General features: G+C 40.5%; 1 protein-coding gene and 1 non-coding gene across 3 annotated transcripts in view; one reads left to right on the top strand and one right to left on the bottom strand.

Moving 5' to 3' along the window:
* The window catches only part of ESR2 (estrogen receptor 2), a 65,423-nt gene that overhangs the window by 32,033 nt on the left and 9,705 nt on the right, over positions 1–23,685 (bottom strand). For both annotated transcript variants that reach the window (XM_005898252.2, XM_070377747.1), the window contains exons 2-5: positions 19,193–19,634; positions 17,436–17,608; positions 10,043–10,159; positions 6–305 (exon numbers count right to left, since the gene is read on the bottom strand). In XM_005898252.2, the coding sequence (XP_005898314.1) occupies positions 6–305; positions 10,043–10,159; positions 17,436–17,608; positions 19,193–19,545 (943 nt within the window). In that variant the 5' untranslated portion in view covers positions 19,546–19,634. The remainder of the gene's footprint in view (positions 1–5; positions 306–10,042; positions 10,160–17,435; positions 17,609–19,192; positions 19,635–23,685) is intronic.
* On the top strand, positions 21,295–21,398 carry LOC138989606 (U6 spliceosomal RNA). The gene has a single exon (XR_011465865.1). It is a non-coding gene; the product is annotated as a U6 spliceosomal RNA (small nuclear RNA).

The following is a 23,685-nucleotide window of genomic DNA, read 5'->3' as shown; positions in this document are numbered from 1 at the left end:
CCTACCCGGAATCTTCTTGGCCCAGCTGATCATGTGTACCAGTTCCTTGTCGGCCAGCTTGGTGAGGGACATCATCATGGAGGCCTCAGTGAAGGGCGTGCTGGGGCGGCTCATGAGCACGTGGGGCGGCTCGGCCTCCAGGAGCGTAAGCACCAGCTGCTCTGGGCTCAGGGCGCTCAGCAGCAGCTCTTTCACTCGGGTCATGGGTCCACCGTTCCTCTTGGTTTTGCTCAGGCAGTGCAGCTGCTCATCAGAATTTCTCTGCCTTCGCACTATGCGGTACCCACACCTTTCTCTCCGGGAGCCTAAAAGAGAGCAGATAACACAGTGCTTTCCCCGTCTCTTCCCCAATGCAGCATCAGGTTCCCCCAGTCACCAGGATGAAAACAGAAATCACTGTAAGACCTGAGTCTATTCATAGAATATGGCTTAGAACACGAGTCTGATTTTTATTTCTGGAGCCTGTGAGGCATGTACTAAAGATTATTACATTTGTGACTGTATTAGCAAAATCCAAAAGTCTACAAATAATAAATGCTGGAGAGGGTGTGGAGAAAAGGGAACCCTCTTACACTGTTGGTGGGAATGCAAACTAGTACAGCCACTATGGAGAACAGTGTGGAGATTCCTTAAAAAACTGGAAAAAGAACTGCCTTATGATCCAGCAGTCCCACTGCTGGGCATACACACTGAGGAAACCAGAAGGGAAAGAGACACGTGTACCCCAATGTTCATCGCAGCACTGTTTATAATAGCCAGGACATGGGAGCAACCTAGATGTCCATCAGCAGATGAATGGATAAGAAAGCTATGGTACATATACACAATGGAGTATTACTCAGCCATTAAAAAGAATACATTTGAATCAGTTCTAATGAGGTGGATGAAACTGGAGCCTATTATACAGAGTGAAGTAAGCCAGAAGGAAAAACACCAATACAGTATACTAACGCATATATATGGAATTTAGAAAGATGGTAACGATAACCCTGTATACGAGACAGCAAAAGAGACACTGATGTATAGAACAGTCTTATGGACTCTGTGGGAGAGGGAGAGGGTGGGAAGATTTGGGAGAATGGCATTGAAACATGTAAAATATCATGTATGAAACGCGATGCCAGTCCAGGTTCAATGCACGATACTGGATGCTTGGGGCTGGTGCACTGGGACGACCCAGAGGGATGGTATGGGGAGGGAGGTGGGAGGAGGGTTCAGGATGGGGAACACATGTATACCTGTGGTGGATTCATTTTGATATTTGGCAAAACTAATACAATTATGTAAATTTTAAAAATAAACTAAAATTAATTAAATAAAAAAAATCAATAATGACTTTTTAGAGACAACAGCCCAAATGATCTTTAGGTTTCCATTTCAAGATCATCTATTCCATTTCTAAATCTAAATCCATCTTTCTTTTAAAGAGTACTAACAGACTTCAGTTTCCAAACCATGAAATTAGGAATTTTCTTCAAGCAGAAGATAGGGAAAAGTAGGAACTGACTATAAATAATACATTTTTATAATACATCCTTAAATATTTTCTGCATGTATGTATGTGTGTCTGTGTATTCTTTTTTTACATACTTACACAAATAAGTTTATTTCAAATAATAAGTTAACTGAAAAAATTTGAGATTAGATTTTTTTTTAATCTAGACATAATGCTCAAAATTCCCCAAACTAGGCTTCAACACTATGTGAACTGAGAACTTCCAGATGTTCAAGCTGGATTTAGAAAAGGCAGAGGAGCCAGAAATCAAATTGCCAACATCCGTTGTATCATAGAAAAAGCAAGAGAATTCCAGAAAAACATCTACTTCTGCTTCATTGACTATGTTAAAGACTTTGACTGTGTGCATCACAACAAACTGTGGAAAATTCTTCAAGAGATAGGAATACCAGACCACCTTACCTGTCTCCTGAGAAATCTGTATGCAGGTCAAGAAGCAATAGTTAGAACTGGATATGGAACAATGGACTGGTTTCAAATTGGGAAAGGTGTACATCAAGGTTGTATATTGTCACCCTGCTTATTTAACTTACACGCAGAGTACATCATGAGAAACACTGGGCTGGAAGAAGCACAAGCTGGAATCAAGATTGCAGGAAGAAATATCAATAACCTCAGATATGCAGATGACACCACCCTTATGGCAGAAAGCGAAGAGGAACTAAAGAGCCTCTTGATGAAGTGAAAGAGGAGAGTGAAAAAGTTGTCTTAAAACTCAACATTCAAAAAACTAAGATCATGGCAACTGGTCTCATCACATCATAGCAAATAGATGAGGAAACAATGGAAACAGCGAGAGACTTTATTTTCTTGGGCTCCAAAATCACTGCAGATGGTGATTGCACCATGAAATTAAAAGACACTTACTCCTTGGAAGAAAAGTTATGACCAACCTGGACAGCATATTAAAAAGCAGAGTCATTATTTTGCCAACAAAGGTCCATCTAGTCAAAGCTATGGTTTTTCCAGTAGTCATGTATGGATGTAAGAGTTGGACCATAAAGAAAGCTGAGTGCCAAAGAATTGATGCTTTTGAACTGTGGTGTTGGAAAAGACTCTTGAAAGTCCATTGGACTGCAAGGAGATGAAACCAGTCAATACTAAAGGAAATCAGTCCTGAATATTCACTGGAAGGACTGATGCTGACTGAAGCTCCAATACTTTGGCCACCTGATGCCAAGAGCCAACTCATTAGAAACACCCTGATGCTGGGAAAGATTGAAGGCAGGAGGAGAAGGGGATGACAGAGGATGAGATGGTTGGATGTCATCAGTGACTCATGGACATGAGTTTGAGCAAGCTCTGGCAGATGGTGAAGAACAGGGAAGCCTGGCATGCTGCAGTCCATGGGGTCGCAAAGAGTCAGACACGACTGAGCATCTGAACAACAACAACAACATAGGCTGGTTATTAAGGGATACATCTAACACAGAGAAACTGGAAGTAAAAGAGCAGAAAAAGATTTGGCAAAAGTTAACCAAATAAATTGGAGTTACCGTCAATATCAGACAAACTTTAAGACAAAAATCATTATTAAGGTCTCATAAGTAGATTATAAAAGAAAGATAAATAATTCTAAACTCATATACATCAAAACAATTTGAAAAAATTATTACATACTAGGTCAACTTTAACTAAAACTGTTATTATATAGATCATATTCTCTGACCACAATAAAATAAAAATAGAAGTCAGTAACAAAAATATAATTCCCGAAGCCCTATATATATAGGCAAAATATTTCTAAATATCCATTGATAAATTTAAAAAAATATAAATGTAAAAAATGTAAAATGGAATTTAAAAAGACACAAATCAGGATGTCATTAGCATGGGCACAACATTTATATAAATTTTCCCTAAAAAAAAAAATCTAAAACTTAAAATCAGAATGCCTACTTTCGATACTCCCACCATTGCCTTTGTTCACTAAATTCAATTGTCCACATTTATAAAGGGAAATATGAGTTAGGCAGTATGAGCAAATTTATTTACTTCCAAGAAAATTTATCTGAATTTCTCTTATCCTTGGCTAATTACAGTAGAAAGAAGGGCTCTATTCATCTAGGGATAACTGAATCGAACAAAATAAGAAAAGAATTAAAAGCCTAGAATGTAATTTATTTTATTAGTAATCACATAGAGAACTATTATTTACATATAATATTATATATTTATAATTATTATTAAAGATAAATTATACTTCCAGGGTAAAATGGGATAAAATGTATTGCTTAAGAGAGTATCTTTCTAATCACACATTTCTCTTCTGTGGAGAACATGAGGATAAGGAGTTTACAAAACAGACTCCATACAAAGTGAAAGGTTTTGAATCCAAACATTCAAATTTATTTGACCAAATTTCTTCAACAAAGTTCCATGTACTAGACCCTGTTCTAAGTTAGGATCAATAAAATAAAGCCCTTAGAATCTATCGATAGAGCTCCTAAGGTAAATCAAGTTGTATTCTATACACGGGAATAAAATGAAATTGAGAAGGTCAAAAAATAAAGCCATTGACAAAGAACTCACATTTCTGTACCAAGGACATTCCCAGGGTTATGGCTTTGACACTGTAATCTAGGCAGAGTCACTCAGTGTGCCTGAGTGAGCTTAATGAGAAATTACCAAATAGGAGCGCTCCATATTAGAAAGTGCCCCAGCAAAAACAAGATGACAACAACAACAATGGTAAATGATGATCACAGCAGCTATCGTAGACTGGAAGCTTCTATGTGCCAGGCTTTGTATATTACTGTACATAGCTTATCCCTTTCTGACAACTGCCTGAGAGGACACGTGGTATTACTATCTTCAACATACAGGGGAGGATCCAGGCACAACAGCTCAAGTAACTTGCTCAAGGTAGAAAAGCTAGAAAACAGCAGAAGCAGGACCAAAACCCAATCAGTGGTCTGAATCCAGAGCTGGTGCTTTTAACTACTATTTTATATCACCTCCCCAACAAATCACTTTCAAGGATCTATACAGCAGGCAAATAAAGAGATGGCATCAAAAGATGCTGAGCTGTTGTCCCAACAGAAGGCTACAGATCAGATATACAGTTATTCAGATCAGTTTGATGGCTGCTTGCATTGCAGTGTATTCTTATAATGAAGCTTTTCCTCTGAAGCTAGCCTGGGTGGGTATCCTTCTACCATTTAAACAACCTTATTAATGCTTCAGCGGAAAGGACAAGATTGGAAATGAAGCAGAAAAAGGTGCTGACTGAAGGGAAAGGATTTCTGAATGAAAGGGGGAAGTGGAATTATGCAGGAGGATCTAGAATACAGGGAGAATCCCTAATCCTCTGACATTAGATAGAAGGAAGAATCTAGATGAAGGATTTTCTCAGGAGGGCAGACAAGAGGGCTGGAAAAGGAGAAAAGCCACAGTTAATGAAATTCACTCCTAATGGTCTTTCCTCATGGTCAGTAAAGAGCCAAAATACCCATCTGTTTGCACATCAACCCATCTCATTTCTTCTGCAATCTCCAAAGGTAATGCAAATCTTTTTCTTAGCTCTATCCAGTGGCTTTTTGGTCAAATTCAGTGACCTTTTCCAGGAAAATTTTAGGTATACCCCTGAACTCTGGTGCTCCCAACTTAGATATGTTTTTCAACGAGAGAGGGAGAAAAAGGAAGGGAAAGTAATATTCAATGCCACAAACTGTGCTAGGTCTTTATTCCTCACAAAACTCAGTGAAGCAGATATCTCTGCTTCAGAGATAAGGAAAACAAGGGCCAGAAAGGTCAGGTCATTTAAGCACTGTCACAGTTAGCAAGAAGTGATGAGACAAAAGACTAGAGACCTCTTCGAGAGAATTAGAGATACCAAGGGAACATTTCACTCAAAGATGGGCTCAATAAAGAACAGAAATGATATGGACCTAGCAGAAGCAGAAGATATTAAGAGGTGGCAAGAATACACAGAAGAACTGTACAAAAAAGATCTTCACGACCCAGATAATCACGATGGTGTGATCACTGACCTAGAGCCAGACATCCTGGAATGTGAAGTCAAGTGGGCCTTAGAAAGCATCACTACGAACAAAGCTAGTGGAGGTGAGGGAATTCCAGTTGAGCTCTTTCAAATCCTGAAAGATGATGCTGTGAAAGTGCTGCACTCAATATGCCAACAAATTTGGAAAACTCAGCAGTGGCCACAAGACTGGAAAAGGTCAGTTTTCATTCCAATCCCAAAGAAAGGCAATGCCAAAGAATGCTCAAACTACCGCACAATTGCACTCATCTCACACGCTAGTAAAGTAATGCTCAAAATTCTCCAAGCCAGGCTTCAGCAATACGTGAACCGTGAACTTCCAGATGTTTAAGCTGGTTTTAGAAAAGGCAGAGGAACCAGAGACCAAATTGCCAACATCTGCTGGATCATCAAAAAAGCAAGAGAGTTCCAGAAAAACATCTATTTCTGCTTTATTGACTATGCCAAAGCCTTTGTGTGGATCACAATAAACTGTGGAAAATTCTGAAAGAGATGGGAATACCAGACCACCTGACCTGCCTCTTGAGAAACCTATATACAGATCAGGAAGCAACAGTTAGAACTGGACTTGGAACAACAGACTGGCTCCAAATAGGAAAAGGAGTACGTCAAGGCTGTATATTGTCACCCTGCTTATTTAACTTACATGCAGAGTACATCATGAGAAACGCTGGACTGGAAGAAGCACAGGCTGGAATCAGGATTGCCGGGAGAAATATCAATAACCTCAGATATGCAGATGACACCACCCTTATGGCAGAAAGTGAAGAGGAACTAAAAAGCCTCTTGATGAAGGTGAAAGAAGAGAGTGAAAAAGTTGGCTTAAAGCTCAACATTCAGAAAACAAAGATCATGGCATCTGGTCCCATTACTTCATGGGAAATAGATGGGGAAACAGTGGAAACAGTGTCAGACTTTATTTTTCTGGGCTTCAAAATCACTGCAGATGGTGACTGCAGCCATGAAATTAAAAGACGCTTACTCCTTGGAAGGAAAGTTATGACCAACCTAGATAGCATATTGAAAAGCAGAGACATTACTTTGTCAACAAAGGTCCGTCTAGTCAAGGCTATGGTTTTTCCTGTGGTCATGTATGGATGTGAGAGTTGGACTGTGAAGAAGGCTGAGTGCCAAAGAATTGATGCTTTTGAACTGTGGTGTTGCAGAAGACTCTTGAGAGTCCCTTGGCCTGCAAGGAGATCCAACCAGTCCATTCTGAAGGAGATCAGCCCTAGGATTTCTTTGGAAGGACTGATGCTAAAGCTGAAACTCCAGTACTTTGGCTACCTCATGCAAAGAGTTGACTCATTGGAAAAGACTCTGATGCTGGGAGGGATTGGGGGCAGGAGGAGCAGGGGATGACAGAAGATGAGATGGCTGGATGGCATCACCGACTCGATGGACGTGAGTCTGAGTGAACTCTGGGAGTTGGTGATGGACAGGGAGGCCTGGCGTGCTGCGATTCATGGGGTTGCAAAGGGTCGGACACTGAGCGACTGAACTGAACTGAACTGATAAGACCAAAAAAATGAGATTTCATCTATGCAGGGATTCAGTCCTCCTGTTCCTCTCACCACATATACTGCCCCCTACAGGTGGAGTGGATGTGCTACTGCCCCAGTCCCAAACCAAGAGAACCACAGCCACTAACAGATCCTAGCACATTGAAAACATTCTTTTCCTAAGATCATATTAGAAATCATTTATTTAAAATATGCAATTTAAAATACTGTTTTACTTAAAACATTATATATTTATTTGCAGTCTTTAGTTAGAAGGCCAAGGGATTTCTCTTTAAACACTTCTGCCAATTTAAGTCACAAATTACGCTGTCTCTAGATTTTCAGTTTCAGCTTTCTTAAAACAGAGCAAGAACTTAGAAACTCATAAAGCACTCTGAATGCAGACTCTTTCTAGGTTTATGATGATTTTGCCCTAATCTTACCCATCCAGTTCCAGTTTAGTCACTCAGTTGTGTCTGACTCTTTGTGACCCCATGAAGCGCAGCACGCCAGGCCTCCCTGTCCATCACCAACTCCCGGAGTTCACTCAAACTCATGTCTATCGAGTAGGTGATGCCATCCAGCCATCTCATCCTCTGTCGTCCCCCCGTCTCCTCCTGCCCCCAATCCCTCCCAGCATCAGGGTCTTTTCCAATGAGTCAACTCTTTGCATGAGGTGGCCAAAGTACTGGAGTTTCAGCTTCAACATCAGTCTTTCCAATGAACACCCAGGACTGATCTTTAGAATGGACTGGTTGGATCTCCTTGCAGTCCAAGGGACTCTCAAGAGTCTTCTCCAACACCACACTTCAAAAGCATCAATTCTTCAGTGCTCAGCTCTCTTCACAGTCCAACTCTCATATCCATACATGCTGCTGCTGCTGAATCACTTCAGTCGTGTCCGACTCTGTGCGACCCCATAGACAGCAGCCCACCAGGCTCCCCCGTCCCTGGGATTCTCCAGGCAAGAACACTGGAGTAGGTTGCCATTTCCTTCTCCAATGCATGAAAGTGAAAAGTGAAAGTGAAGTCACTCAGTCGTGTCCGACCCTCAGCGACCCCATGGACTGCAGCCTACCAGGCTCCTCCGTCCATGGGATTTTCCAGGCAAGAGTACTGGAGTGGGGTGCCATTGCCTTCTCCGCATATCCATACATAACCACTGGTAAAACTATAGCCTTGACTAGACGGTCCTTTGTTGGCAAAGTAATGTCTCTGCTTTTGAATATGCTATCTAGGTTGGTCATAACTTTCCTTCCAAGGAGTAAGCGTCTTTTAGTTACATGGCTGAAGTCACCATCTGCAGTGATTTTGGAGCCCAGAAAAATAGTCTGACACTGTTTCCACTGTTTCCCCATCTATTTCCCATGAAGTGATGGGACCCAATGCCATGATCTTTGTTTTCTGAATGTTGAGCTTTAAGCCAACTTTTTCACTCTCCTCTTTCACTTTCATCAAGAGGCTTTTTAGTTCCTCTTCACTTTCTGCCATAAGGGTGGTGTCATCTGCATATCTGAGGTTATTGATATTTCTCCCGGCAATCCTGATTCCAGCCTGTGCTTCTTCCAGTCCAGCGTTTCTCATGATGTACTCTGCATGTAAGTTAAATAAGCAGGGTGACAATATACAGCCTTGACGTACTCCTTTTCCTATTTGGAGCCAGTCTGTTGTTCCAAGTCCAGTTCTAACTGTTGCTTCCTGATCTGTATATAGGTTTCTCAAGAGGCAGATCAGGTGGTCTGGTATTCCCATCTCTTTCAGAATTTTCCACGGTTTATTGTGATCCACACAGTCAAAGGCTTTGGCAATCTTACCCATACCTAACCCAACAGCTGTTAGTCCTTCACATTTTACTCAAAGCTTTCACAGAACTATCTTTTCCTACTCATATTTCATATGTTTGCATAAATTTTAAATTATATAACTTAACAATTACAATGAGTAGAAACAGGTTGGGAAGAAGTTAGTGGTTACTGATAAGGATATAACTGAAGTGGCATTTATGAAAGTAACCAATACCCACTGGGAGATCATTGGCAGGATGTTTTACAGAGGAAATGGAGAACATCAGTGATTTTAGGAAGCCAGAGAACTAATTAAAAGAACTTCTGCTGTAATTCTGAACTAGAGGAAGGGACAAAGAATGTTTGAGGGCAGAGCTACTAAGAGATTATCAGAAAAGAGAGGACTTAAAAAAATATATTTTCAAATAGTTACAAAGAGAGAAATTACACCAAACTACTGCTACACCAAACTGGCTGGCAGAAGAATAAGAAAAGTTTAGGCAGAGTTGACATGAGTGCATACAAACAAGCAAATATGTACGGACACATGAATTGAGTTAGCTGGCTGGAGGAGGCAGATTGTAAGCATCATTGTCAGTTGTTACACTAGTGTTCCCATTTCCCTTTGTCTGTTCATGCATGTATACATGTGTGTATACACATATATATGCACACATACCATCTTAGAACAAAATTCATGCTCTATATGCTTTCCATAGGTCTATCATGTTTCTGACTCCTGCATATATATTTTTTCCAGTTCTAGAAAGTTAATGGAGTGACAGGCATGAGTCATCCCAGTAACCCACAATGTAGTCTACCTTCTTGTCCCAGCTTTAACTGTTAACATGTACCAGAACTTCATCCTGGGACTTTTCAAGGCCTCAGGCAGATGGTGATCCAGCCCATCTGAGCACTTCAGTGGCTAGAGTTCTCTAATTCATGCAGCAGCCTATTCCGGTGTCAGACCATTTGACCTGTAGAAAGTTCTTCCTTATGCTGGGCCCAAATCTGCCTCCTGCAACTTGTTTCTGTTCACCCCAGCTCTGTCTTCCACAGTTACAGAGAATAAGTCAATGCCCCTGCCATGCAACAGCATGCAAACACTTGAAGATAATTACCGCGCCCTAAATCTCCTCTCACCCAGACTCCATGTCTTCAGGTCCTCAAACTGTCCCCAGTTTGACCTGGCTCTCAGCATGTCCCACATACCACAGAAGGGGACGGGAACACTCACCACACTTCACCATTCCAACCTCATAGCACTTCCGAAGTCGACAGGCCTGACAGCTTTTACGTCGGTTCTTATCTATGGTACACTGATTTGTAGCTGGACAAATATAATCATTATGTCCTACAACAGAGCAAAAAAAAAAAGGAAGTTTATTGTTACAATATTTTGGATAATTCTCTTTTCTGGTCAACAACACAGCTAAAGCCACGCAGCTGAGAAATAGGAAAACAGCTTCTAGCTACAGGAACAGGTATAAAAACCAAGTGTAACCTCATCAGTGCCTCATTAGTGAGTAAAAGAAATTTAGGAATATTTTGATATCCTACATCTTGACCAGTAGACTATTCTCTGAATGTTTTTAGAATTCTCAAGAGATACACTTAGAAATACTCTTCTTTGGACATGGAAAGTGAGACAATCACCTGAAATTGATTTGGTCAAAGTCACAAAATTCCTCAAGAGTAGTACTTGGTGTCAGGTCAGCAAACTAAACTCCTTGTACTCTTTTGCATACATTGTTCTTTGGGATTTAACATGACTTTTTAGTGGGAATTCATAGCTAAGAGAACTAAACTGGTCAATAAGAGAATATAAAAAACCAGCAAACTAAACAAGGAAAAAAAGAAGTACCACTTGATAATCACCAGATTTTAAAGACCCCTTCAAAAAGACATAGTTCCATGATTGAAACATAATGAAATTTTATAATCCTCTCTCCTTTCAGGTAGATTCCAGATTCCAGTAACATGTGTTCAACAAAACATAAATTGAACTTCAGTTGTTTGTGACTTGCCAGCCATGCCCTGAGTTGGCTTAGGTACCAGCAAAGGCACCTGAGAGATGCAAAAACCACTCTCTCAAGTGCCCCTCCATCCTGGCCGTGTACAGGAAGCAATGTCTTCTTAGCCTGACCCATCAACATTTCTGACCTCCTACTGATTTCCAGGTTCTTTCCACGAGCACCTCATTTACTCATATAACTTCTCTATAAAGAGCTATGATCCCGATTTTACAAATGAAAACACTTAAGCTCAGTTCAATAATCTTAAAGTTACTGCTTTTTCATTTTGCATAATAAATTCCTTTAAAAGCTTAAAATAAAACAAATTTATTATCTCATAGTTCCCATGAGTAGACAGTTCAAAGAAAATTTACTCAGGGTCCCAACAAAGCTTCAACCAACGTGTTGACAGGGCTGTGGCCTCATCTGAGGTTCAGGGTCCTCTTCCAAGCTCATTCAAGTTCTTGATAGAATTAATTCCTTGCAGTTGTAGGACTGAGGTCCCCATTTTCTTGCTAGTTATAGTCTGGACACTGCTCCTAGCTCCTAGAGGCACTTGCCCAGAAGCACTTGACAACAGGATGTCTGCTTTCCTCCAGGGTAGGAGGAGTGCATCTCTGACTCCACTCCTCTCCCCAGGCTGCTATGATGGAGTCTCACATAACCACAAGAGGCGATCCCATCACCATTTGCCATATAATGTAACCTAACTAACACAGTCACTTATAATAGATACATTATATATATATAAAACATTTTTATTTATGTTTTATGTTTATGGCAATTCCCTCATAGCTCAGTCGGTAAAGAATCTGCCTGCAAAACAGGAGACCCAGGTTCAATTTCTGGGTCAGGAAGATCCTCTGGAGAAGGAAATGGCAATCCACTCCAGTATTCTTGCCTGGAAATTTCCATGGAAAGAGGAGCCTGGTGGGCTACAGTCCATGGGGTCGCAACAGTCAGACATGACTTGCAACTAAACCACCACCACCATAAAACATTTTAAGGGACAGATAATTATCTTGTTATTGGTTTTATCCTCACTTATATTCAAAAATAAATTTTAAAAACCAAAATATATTTCTAATCAGAGACTTTCTATTGTAGTTTCGAATATATGCTTTATAGTTTGAAGGTAAATGTAATCCCACAGTATTTCCCATAGCAGGAGTAATCTTTTACATATCTTCTAAAGCCTCAAAGAACTGTACATGATGTTATTCTCACTGATTTTATAATGAGGTTTACAACAATAAGCATTTAAAGAACAACTAGAGGTTGGTCACAGTAGCTGCAATGGCGCACACGCACAGCCGAGAAGAGCTGCCCCAGGCCCTAGAAAAGGCAGAGGAACCAGAGATCAAATTGCCAACATCCATGGATTATGGAAAAAGCAAGAGAGTTCCAGAAAAACATCTATTTCTGCTTTATTGACTATTCCAAAGCCTTTGACTGTGTGGATCACAATAAACTGTGGAAAATTCTGAAGGAGATGGGAATACCAGACCACCTGATCTGCCTCTTGAGAAACGTATATACAGATCAGGAAGCAACAGTTAGAACTGGACATGGAACAACAGACTGGCTCCAAATAGGAAAATAAGTACGTCAAGGCTGTATATTGTCACCCTGCTTATTTAACTTATATGTAGAGTACATCATGAGAAACGCTGGACTGGAGGAAGCACAAGCTGGAATCAAGATTGCTGGGAAAAATATCAATAACCTCAGATATGCAGATGACACCACCCTTATGGCAGAAAGTGAAGAGGAACTATAAAGCCTCCTAATGAAGTGAAAGAGGAGAGTGAAAAAGTTGGCTTAAAGCTCAACATTCAGAAAACAAAGATCATGGCATCTGGTCCCATTACTTCATGGGAAATAGATGGGGAAACAGTGGAAACAGTGTCAGACTTTATTTTTCTGGGCTTCAAAATCACTGCAGATGGTGACTGCAGCCATGAAATTAAAAGACGCTTACTCCTTGGAAGGAAAGTTATGACCAACCTAGACAGCATACTGAAAAGCAGAGACATTACTTTGTCAACAAAGGTCCATCTAGTCAAGGCTATGGTTTTTCCAGTGGTCATGTATGGATGTGAGAGTTGGAATGTGAAAAAAGCTAAGTGCCAAAGAATTGATGCTTTTGAACTGTGGTGTTGGAGAAGACTCTTGAGAGTCCCTTGGACTGCAAGGAGATCCAACCAGTCCATCCTAAAGGAGATCAGTTCTGGGTGTTCATTGGAAGGACTGATGTTGAAGCTGAAACTCCTATACTTTGGCCACCTGATGTGAAGAGCTGACTCACTGAAAAAGACCCTGATGCTGGGAAAGATTGGAGGCAGGAGGAGAAGGGGACAACAGAGGATAATATGGTTGGATGGCATCACTGACTCAATGGATATGGGTTTGGGTGGACTCCAGGAGTTGGTGATGGACAGGGAGATCTGGCGTGCTGCGGTTCATGGGGTCACAAAGAGTTGGACACAACTGAGCAACTGAACTCAACTGAGAGGTTGGTCTCAGAGTTTGTTGTAAAAAAGCATTTTAATTTTTTAAAAAAGGATTGGAAAACACAATAATATGAAGACAATAGCCTAGAGAATGCCGTGTGCAAGAAGGTGATAGTAATTCACTTCATTTCTGGCAAAAAGAAAAAAGTCCTCCTTGAACTGCAGCAAACACTGCACATATTAAAATGGTTTTATTGCTCTATGCAAGAGTCTGAGAAGCATCCTACTCTATATGAACAGAACTAAGAAAGATGCAAAGCAAAATTCAAGGCAAATCATGAAGCTAATTCTTTAAGATATAAAGCTTTACAGGGAGGCCTGGCTTGCTGCAGTCCATGGGGTCACAAAGAGTCAGACATGACTGGGTGACTGAACTGAATCCATACAAAGTACTCAATTATAGTTTGTTGAAGAAATGAATGCATATGAATGTGTGGGCTTCCTTTGTTGCTCAGACAGTAAAGAATGTGCCTGCAATGCAGAATACCTGAGTTCGATCCCTGGGTCGAAGATCCCCTGGAGAAGGGAAAGGCTACCCATATCTGACTCTTTGCGACCCCACGGACTGTAGCTCACCAGGATTCTCTGTCCATCGATTCTCCAGGCAAGAATTCTGGAGTGGGCTGCCAATCCCTCCTCCAGGGGATCTTCCTGACGCAGAGATCAAACTCACATCTCTTACGTTTCCTGCATTGGTAGGCAGATTCTTTACCCCTAGCGCCACATACGGAGCTTATTATACAAGTAGCAATTTTACTCATAAGTATTTACCCAAAAGAAACAAAAAGATATGTCTAAACAGAGAGATATGCATAAATGTTCACAGCAGTTTTATTCAAAGTATAGAACTAGAAACAATTCAAATGAACAAATAAACATGTAATTCCCTGGTGGTTCAGTGGTTAGGACTCCACACTTCCCTCCCAGAGTTCTATCCCTGGTCAGAGAACTAAGATCCCACAAACCTTGCAATGTGACCAAAAAAAAGAACAAATAAACAAAACGGGGTACACTTACTGGAATATTAGTAAAAAAATGGAATGAACTACTAATACATCCAACAACACAGATAAATCTTAAAAGCATCATAAATGAAAGAAACCATACGCAAATGGTTACAAACTTTAAGATGCAATTATGTGACATTCTAGAAAAGGCAAAATTGTAAGGACAGAAAATAGATCAAGGGTCACCAGAGCCTGGGAAGCTTGGGTGAAATTGGCTGCAATGGGTACGAAGGAATATTTTGAGGTTATAGCAATGTTCCGTATCTTAATTACAGTGTTGGTTACATGACTACATATATTTTCAAATCCATAGAACTGTAAAATTTGTGGCTTCCCTGGAGGCCCAGTGGTTAAGACTCCACTCCTCCACTGCAGGAAGCCTGGGTTCAATTTCTGGTGGGGAACTAGGATCCCACATGCCTCATGGCTTTGCAAAAAGACCAAAAAACAACTATAAAATTAAAATAGAGGAATTTTGTTGTATGTAAAGTATATCTCAAACAAAAAAAAAAGGTCCTATATTTTTTAAATCAGTGAAAATGGATTTATTTAATAAAACAAAGTGAAGTGAAAGTTGCTCAGTCGTGTCCAACTCTTTGTGACCCCATGTACTGTACAGTCCACGGAATTCTCCAGGCCAGAATACAGGTACGGGTGGCTGTTCCCTTCTCCAGGGGATCTACCCAACTCAGGGATCGAACCCAGGTCCCCCATATTACAGGCGGATTCCTTACCAGCTGAGCCACCAGGGAAGCCCAAAAGAATCTGTTTTATTCTTTTTCAATTTATGAAAATATATTTGATTCTCATTCCATTCGACATACCCAAAAAATTGAGTAGTTGTTTTGAGTTACTGCAATGCATTTATACCAGAGGGTACCAAAAATAGGCAGAGTCTAAAGAAATAATCAATTAGGCATTCAGCAATTGTAAGAGCACTAACATTACCATCTGCACTTTTAGGATATGACCTTCCTTCTCCCTTTCCTAACAGCTCCTTTGCTGATGCATTAGGAAGGAATGATGTGGGGAAAGCGCAGTAAACTTATTGTTATCAGCTGCAGTCTCAGGGTTCATGAAATATAGTCCATACAGAGATTTTTCCCAAGGAGCAAATAAGAAAAATTCTTTCTTTTAAGGATGTAGTTAGTGTTTTTTGGATCAAAACTTCCTTTAGAATATAAAATTCTAGAACTTCAACAAAGTAGGGAATTGTCATATCAAGAGTTTGGTTCTGAATTTCAGAAAATCTAAATTGTTCTTATCATATATCACAATAAACTGAACCTGGCCTGATAATCTACTAGTACAATGATAACCAAAAAAAATTTAAGCACTGAAAATGTTAAATGCAGAAAAGTTCTGTGTATATAAAAGAAAAAAATAGCCAAACATGATTTACGTTTTGATAATATTTGATGACATCAGCTTCCTTTATTTGTGTTGTTTTTCCTTTTGACAAGCAAAGGAGCTTGGAAATGGCAGAGGCCCTCATCCACCTAACTATGAAGATTTTAGAGGAGATGGGTTTAAATGAGGTTAGGATTAGAAGAGAAACAACACAGGCAGAAAGAAAAGACGCCGACATTTGAAAACAAAAGAGTTAAAAGAAAAATTAGAATAACTTGAATTTGCAAGTAGTTCTACTCTTGCAGTTTATAACTGACCAAATATTTTTCACATAACTACATTTCACATAACTACATTTTACAAATATGTTCACATTTTAGTTTTTGAATAACTACCTCCATTTCACAGATAAGGAACCAGGCCAGGATATCAAGTCACAGAGCTACTAAGTGGAGGGTTGAGGACAAACAGGTGCTTATCTACTGCTGCTGCTGCTGCTGCTGCTAAGTCGCTTCAGTCGTGTCTGACTCTGTGTGACCCCATAGACGGCAGCCCACCAGACTCCCCTGTCCCTGGGATTCTCCAGGCAAGCACACTGGAGTGGGTTTCCATTGCCTTCTCCAATGCATGAAAGTGAAAAGTGAAAGTGAAGTGGCTCAGTTGTGTTCGACTCTTTGTGACCCCATGGACTGCAGCCTACCAGGCTCCTCCGTCCATGGGATTTTCCAGGCAAGAGTACTGGAGTGGGGTGCCATCGCCTTCTCCGAGGTGCTCATCTATGAAGGATGAATTTCCCAGGGACTCAGAGGAAGGTGATTCCTTATCTACTAACATTCCACCCCTCATCTCCCTCTAGATTACATCAGCTTCTCTGCTTGAGGTAAAATGCTGTCAAATCTAGAGTTTCATTGGGTGAATTAACCCAATAAATTGCTGTTCGCCACTTGCACACTATGAATTGCTTTAAGGTAGCTTTCCTTAACCGGTTAAGAACAAGGCTTTGGCAGAAAAGGGAAGGGAGCTCTGAGATGGGAACACAGGCCACTGCCTGGAAGGAGGGCCGACAAGGGAGGGGTTATGGGGGTAGGGAGACAGCTGAGAGCACAAGCAAGCAAGAAAGTGCCTGCAGCAAATTAGGACTAGCAAGGAAACGTGTGGCAAGGGGCTGACTGGCCTCGAAACCAGGTGCGTACAATCTGAAATTGATTAAAGAGATGATTGAACAAAATGACAGAAACAGAAAGCCAGCCTAACAGAAATTTGGAGAAGGGCAGGGAAACAGTCTAAACGCAGACCAGAAAATGGGATTGTGAAGGAGGTTCCACTAGTTGAGCTACTGACTGCATAAAATATATTCTCTCTTCCTCAGGAGCCAGCCCACCATCTCAACTGTTACGTATGCTAGATATTAAACACAAGTCAAAGGAAGAAACAATCTTCGCAGTTCCTAATGGGCACACATTTTTTCCAACCTTCACAAAGGTTATAAGATGTTCTCTCCTAGGAAGACAACAACGGGTGATGGTGGTGCAAGATCCATTTGGGTTTGGGGTACAGATCTGTGTGAAAGATAAAGTACTCTATACTTGAAACAATCCCCCCCACCCCCAAAGACACATGATCCTCTGAAACACTCATCAAGTACTCTGTGTACCAAACAAAGGTGAAATTTCTGCCAGGTCATCTGCAAAATTGTTTAAAAGCAAAGTGGAAAACAAAAAAAGCAGCTAACAACACTCTTGTACCTTGAATACTTCTTTTAAAAAAGGCCTTACATCCTTCACACGACCAGACTCCATAGTGATATCCCGACGCATAATCACTGCAGACAGCACAGAAGTGGGCATCCCTCTTTGAACTTGGACTAGTAGCAGGGCTGGCACAACTGCTCCCACTAGCCTTCCTTTTCAATGTCTCCCTAGGGGCAAAGAGAACATTCACTGTAAAAGAACATTGATGGTAAAACAAGCCCTTTCTAGAAAAAGGAACAGCATGAACATTGCCTCATGTATCTCTTTGCCCTCCAGGCTTCATAACAAATATATTCCAAGAGATCTGATCAAGCAAAACCTTTGTTACTGATATCAGATCTATTAAGAGTCGCCTTGTCGGGATCGCTGGTGTCTGAAAGTGGATAGGTGAGTTTACACCCATCCACGTAGTGCAAATGAACACTGGTTACCATGGAGAACTAGCTGTATCCATCAGGGTGTACATCTCTATAATCAGTGACCACATCAAGTCTGGGTGGGAACAGTGGGGAAAAGGGGAGAGCAAAGGAGAAGAGAAGGGGAGAGGGGGAGAGCATAAACACATGCCTGTCCCTTGAGAAGGCTCTGAAGAAAGCAGGTGTTCAATGCAGGGTGGAGAGAGGGCCAGGGCTTACCACAGAGGAAGGGAGAACCCACAAGGGACCACCTGCAGACACCAAGAACACACCGAGCTAGTTCCTAATTTTGCTACAGCATATTTCCTTTGAAAAGGACATGGCAGAGGTATGATTGATTTATAAATTTAATATGCTGAGGTTTACTGTACCCAAATATTCACAGAACTCTGATTAGAACTTGTCCTCAGAAATAAGATATTTCTTCCTTTGAAAGTTGAATGAGAAGACATTATTTTTAAAAAGTTATCTACATTTTTCATATTCTCTTTTACCCATCAAAAACTTCTTTAAAAAAGAAGAAAAATAAAATTAGTGTGTAATATGGCTTTCTCAAAGTTTTATGATATTCAAAAGTAATAAATTTCAATGTCAAATATGCTATAACTTAGTGCTTGGGTTGTTGTGTAAAGTTATGCCCCCTCATGCTTCTCCCTGTACTACCTCTGCCCTCCGTAGCCATGATTATCATTAAAACTATCCAAGTTCAATCCCTGGTTGGGGAAGTAAGAACCCACAAGCCACCTAGCACAAAATATATACGTGTGTGTATGTATAACAAATTGAATGCGAATAATCCATCATGTTACCTTGCACTTAGAGTTTAAGAATGTTCAACTAAAGTCCACATTTAGATTCCTGTCAATCTTTATAAAATGTTATTTAGTTCACTGTTTAAAAATTTGTAGCAAAGTTTATCTTTTCACCTGTCTAGCATTTCATCAAGCTGTAATACCAATGGTTACTTTTATCTTGGACATAATTTGTCATGAACACTAAGCTGTGATTTCACTTCAAGATAGGAAGGATCTAACTTGAAATTAAAATTCCTTTTTGAAACTCAAATCACTTCATCAAGAAGGAAGTGATTTAAGTTAAATATTTTCCAAAGACAGTCATGAAGTGAATTCTCCCCCACAACACAGATCTAAAAGCTCAACTTTTTAGTAAGGACTAGAATATCAGAATAGATATCCTAGAATTCAGAACATCAGATGTTTTAGGTGCTCTATGTGATAATGAAGACCTTGTATAACATATATCTTTCTTCTCACTAAATCATAAAGCAATCTGAATACCGGCCATAATATAATTCAGAATGAAGACTGGATTTACCTGTTCACAGGTAAGGTGTGTTCTAATGATCTGGTTTCACGCCAAGGACTCTTTTGAGGTTCTGCATACAGAACTGATGGCTGGCAATGGATGGCTAAAGGAGAGAGGTGTCCAGGAGTTGGCCACAATACATTTGGGCTTGTGGTCTGTCGACCAGGCCCATCTTCTGAGTTATTGGGAATACTGTAATTCATCACAGCAGGGCTATAGAATGTCACGGCTGAGTATTCATGGCGGCTCTCTACATAGGAAGAGGGTAAATAGATGGGGCCTGGCTCCAGGGGTAGGATGGATTGACTGCAGTTATAGGAGACAGGAGAGTTAAGGCTAGATGGTGAGTTTTTGACATCCATGTCTTGAGTAGGTAACAGCTAGGAAAACCCCTTGTAAGAGGAGGCACAAAAGGACATTATAATGTTCACAGAGTCATGGACAGGTATGGCTGTAAAGAAAAAAGAAAAGACATTTCTAAGTTACAGGTACAAGCATACTGTGAAAAAGGTTGACACATTTTTATTATACATACACACTTATATGGACCTAGAAATACATCATGAAAAATGTACACACAACCTTAGAGGGGTAGGAATAAAAGGCATGGAATTCGTTTTCTTCTTCATTCACTTCCATAAAGCTTTTGTTGTTAACTATAAGAATTTTCTACCATGAGAATTTAATATAAAATACTTTTAAAAATTAAAAAACACAGGGAGTTCCCTGGTAGCCTAGTGGTTAGGACTTTGGGCTCTCAGTGCTGTGGCCTGGGTTCAATCTCTGGAGAGAAAAAAAAAAAAACTTAAAAAATATAGGATTAAATAAAAATGCCAACCAGTTTTTTTCCCCCTAGAAGTAGATAAATTCATTTTTAAATTCTTACAGAAAAATTTAAAAAACCTACCTCAAAGGGTAGATCAGTAAGCATGACTAGCATTAACAGATCTTCAAATATATTATGAATAGCCAATGATAAAAAAGGAATACATAGGCCAATGCACCTGTCAATGATCAATTTATTGCCTCTCACCTTCTAATGCACTCTTCAATATACATAATATATGTTCTATGGCAATAGAATTCCTTTAAGCATTTAAACTGAGCCCAGTGCTAAGCTTTCTCAGTAGAGGGCGCTGCAGGGACTGCAGGAGGAAGAGGCCGCTGTGATTTCTGGCAGGGGCAGAGGCTGACATTGTGGGTGAGAACAGCCAGTGGAGCCTGTGCTAGTCCAGAACGAGATCCCATTGCAAACTAGCAGCCCTGGCATGGCAAGAATCTTTCTGCAATGACCTATTTAGACTATGTCCTGAGGAGTTAGAGAAGTTGTTCCTTGTGCAAGCTTCATCACCAGCACCTGCATGCTCTGAAGGCCTTCCACTCTGGCAGGCAACTGGATTTCCAGGGCATGCCCAGGCTACCAAATGCTGGTTGCCTGCTCCCCACCTGCAACTCCAGACCACTTTTGTCTGGGTAAACCAGTGAACATTTTAGTGGCCAAACTGTCTTTTCCAAGGAGGTCCGAACACCCCCAGCCCCTGAAGTTTGTCCTTCCTTGGGTACTCTACCTCGGCTCTTGGGTGCCTTATAGAGTTTCTTACATCTTACACTTAATCTCCCATCACAGTTGGGAATTCTTATATTAGACTGCTCCTGTTGAACCTATTGTGTAGTTTCTTTCCTGACTGGAGAGAAACACACTGCTATGCAACAGAATAGAAAATCCCAAAACAGCCAATTTAAAAGTCAAAAGTTTTTGGAAATTTGTCATATGATAAAGGCGATGTTTCAAATCGCTACAAAAACATTGGAACACAGAATAATCATTGGAAAAAGACATGTATGCCAGAATAAACTCCAAATGTTAGCAGAGATTTGGAAAGAGAAAGGAGAGGGAGGAGGAAGAGAGAGGGGGTAAGACAGGAATGGGGGGAGGAAGAAGGGGCTGCACAGGTTAGACTAGACGAGAACACAGATAAATCCCCTTATAATACGGGTGTAGGGGAAACCTTAACTATGACTCAAAATCCAGATGCAATTAAAAGATGTGCATAAAAGTACATAAACTCATGAAAGTCAATATCCGCATATCATAAAAACGGCATAAGTCAGTGCTCACTTTGGCGGCATAGATATTAAAAACTGGAATAATACAGAGGTTAGCATGGCTCCTGTGCATGCATGACATGCAAATTTTGAAGCATTTCATATTTTTTACATGATACACATATATGTGGAATCTAAAAAAAGGTATAAATGAATCTATTTGCAAAACAGAAATAGAGTCAACAACGTAGAAAACTTACGGTTATCAAGGGGGAGGATAAATCAGGAGACTGGGACTGATGTATGTATGTTACTGTATATAAAATGGATAGCAATAAGAACCTGCTGTACAGCACTGGGAACTCTACTCAATACTCCGTACTGACTTACATGGGAATAGAATTTTTCAAAAGGGTAAATGTGTATTTATGTACCTGATCCACTTTGCTGTGCATCAGAAACTAACACAACCTTGTAAATCAACTATATTCCACTAAAAACTAATTTTAAAAAAAACACCATAACTCAAAACGTTAATGACAAACTGGAAAAAAATACTCCCAACTCATATTAGAAACAAAGGGCTAATTTCTCTGGTATATAGAGAGAGCTCTTAAACTAAGATTTAAAAAAAAATCCAAACTTCATTGGGAAAACAGGCAAAAAACACAAACAGAACACACAAAAAGGAAGGCAAATGGCTCTCAAAACACATAAAAAGATGTTCAACTTTGTTCAATAAAGAGATACAAATCAAACTGTACCAAAATACCATTTCTCACTGATGTTTGCCAAAAACTCAAATGTTTTACAACAGACTCTCTTGGCAAGGTTACGGAAAAAACATGGACTGGCTTCTACACTGTTGGTGAGAATGCAAAATGGCACAACTTCCATGGGTACTTGGCAATAAACAGCAAAATTACATATGCTTTGGACTACGAGTCCATACTGGTGTTCAAATAAAATCATCTGCTACCGTTGCAAGTGACTGTTACATCAGTTCCTCACTCTCTTAATTAGTCATCAGGGGAAAAGAATTAAACCTGTACTCTGCCTTTTTAAGAGGACCTGTAGTTTTTCCCAAGATAGAGGGGGAAACCCTTCTTTACCAAAGAATGCCACTCAATAAGTAGTTCAGAAAAATATTCAGATGGATAGATACAGTGGGCAAATAAATCAAAATGCTGATAATTACTGACTCCAGATAGTGAATATATGGACATTATACTAGTCTTTCAACTTTTCTGTAACTGAGATTTTTCATAAGCTTGGAGAAAAAACAAAACAATACAAGAAATTAAAAATGGAAAACTTAAAAGTTTAAATATCTGGAATAATATACTTTGGGGAAGGGAACAATGACCTTTAATAATGAGACTGGTTGAGAGAGATCATTAAAAAATTTGCCTAGAGAAGTTCTCCATTTTCAGTATTTTCAGCTCCAGCTGGCACCTACCTCCATATGCAGGCAGCTTGGCTCTCTAAAGCTCCCAATTCCTTCTTCCTGACATTTTCCTCTGAATGCTCACTCCATTTGTCATCAAAACAATATATCTGTGGTAGTTTTAACACTCCTCCCCTTCAAAAGATGGTGCCTAACCTCCCCTTTGAGTATGGCCTGCATTTAGTGACGCCCTTCTAGAATAAATTATGGCAGAATGGATGGCATGCACTTCCATGACTAAGGCACTGCAGCCTCTATCTGGCTTGCTCTCTTGGATCACTCATTCTGTGGGAAAGCTACCTGCCATATTGTGAGGACACTCAAGTAGCCCTACAGTGGCCTCTTGCCAATAGCCAGTAAGGAACTATAGCCCCAGTCTAATGGTCAGGTGACTGCAGCCCTGGACAATATCCTAGCTAAACTGCTTCTGGATTCCTCTCAGAAACCATGTGAGATGTTTGTTGTTTTAAGCTGCTAAACTTGATGACAACGTGTTATAGAGCACTGGCTAATGGTACAATACATGCATGCATGCTAAATTGCTGCTGCTGCTAAGTCGCTTCAGTCGTGTCCGACTCTGTGCAACCCCATAGACGGCAGCCCACCAGGCTCCCCTGTCCCTGGGATTCTCCAGACAAGAACACTGGAGTGGGTTGCCATTTCTTTCTCCAGTGCATGAAAAGTGAAAGTGAAGTCGCTCAGTCGTGTTCGACTCTTAGCGACCCCATGGACTGCAGCCTACAAGGCTCCTCCATCCATGGGATTTTCCAGGGAAGAGTACTGGATGCCTTGAGTACAAGAGTACAAGGGTGCCATTGCCTTCTCCGGCTAAATCGCTAATCATGTCCAACTCTTTGCAACCCTATGGACTGTAGCCCTCCAGGTTCCTCTGTCCATGGGATTCTCCAGGCAGGAACGCTGGAGTGGGTTGCCATGCCCTCCTCCAGGGGATCTTCCTGACCCAGAGATTGAATCCAAGCCTCTTACGTCTCTAGCATTGGCAGGCGGG

This window comes from Bos mutus, chromosome 10, assembly GCF_027580195.1.
Source record: "Bos mutus isolate GX-2022 chromosome 10, NWIPB_WYAK_1.1, whole genome shotgun sequence".
NCBI lineage: Eukaryota > Metazoa > Chordata > Mammalia > Artiodactyla > Bovidae > Bos > Bos mutus.
Note: the sequence above shows the minus strand (reverse complement) of the source record. Positions and strands in the feature narration are given on the sequence as shown.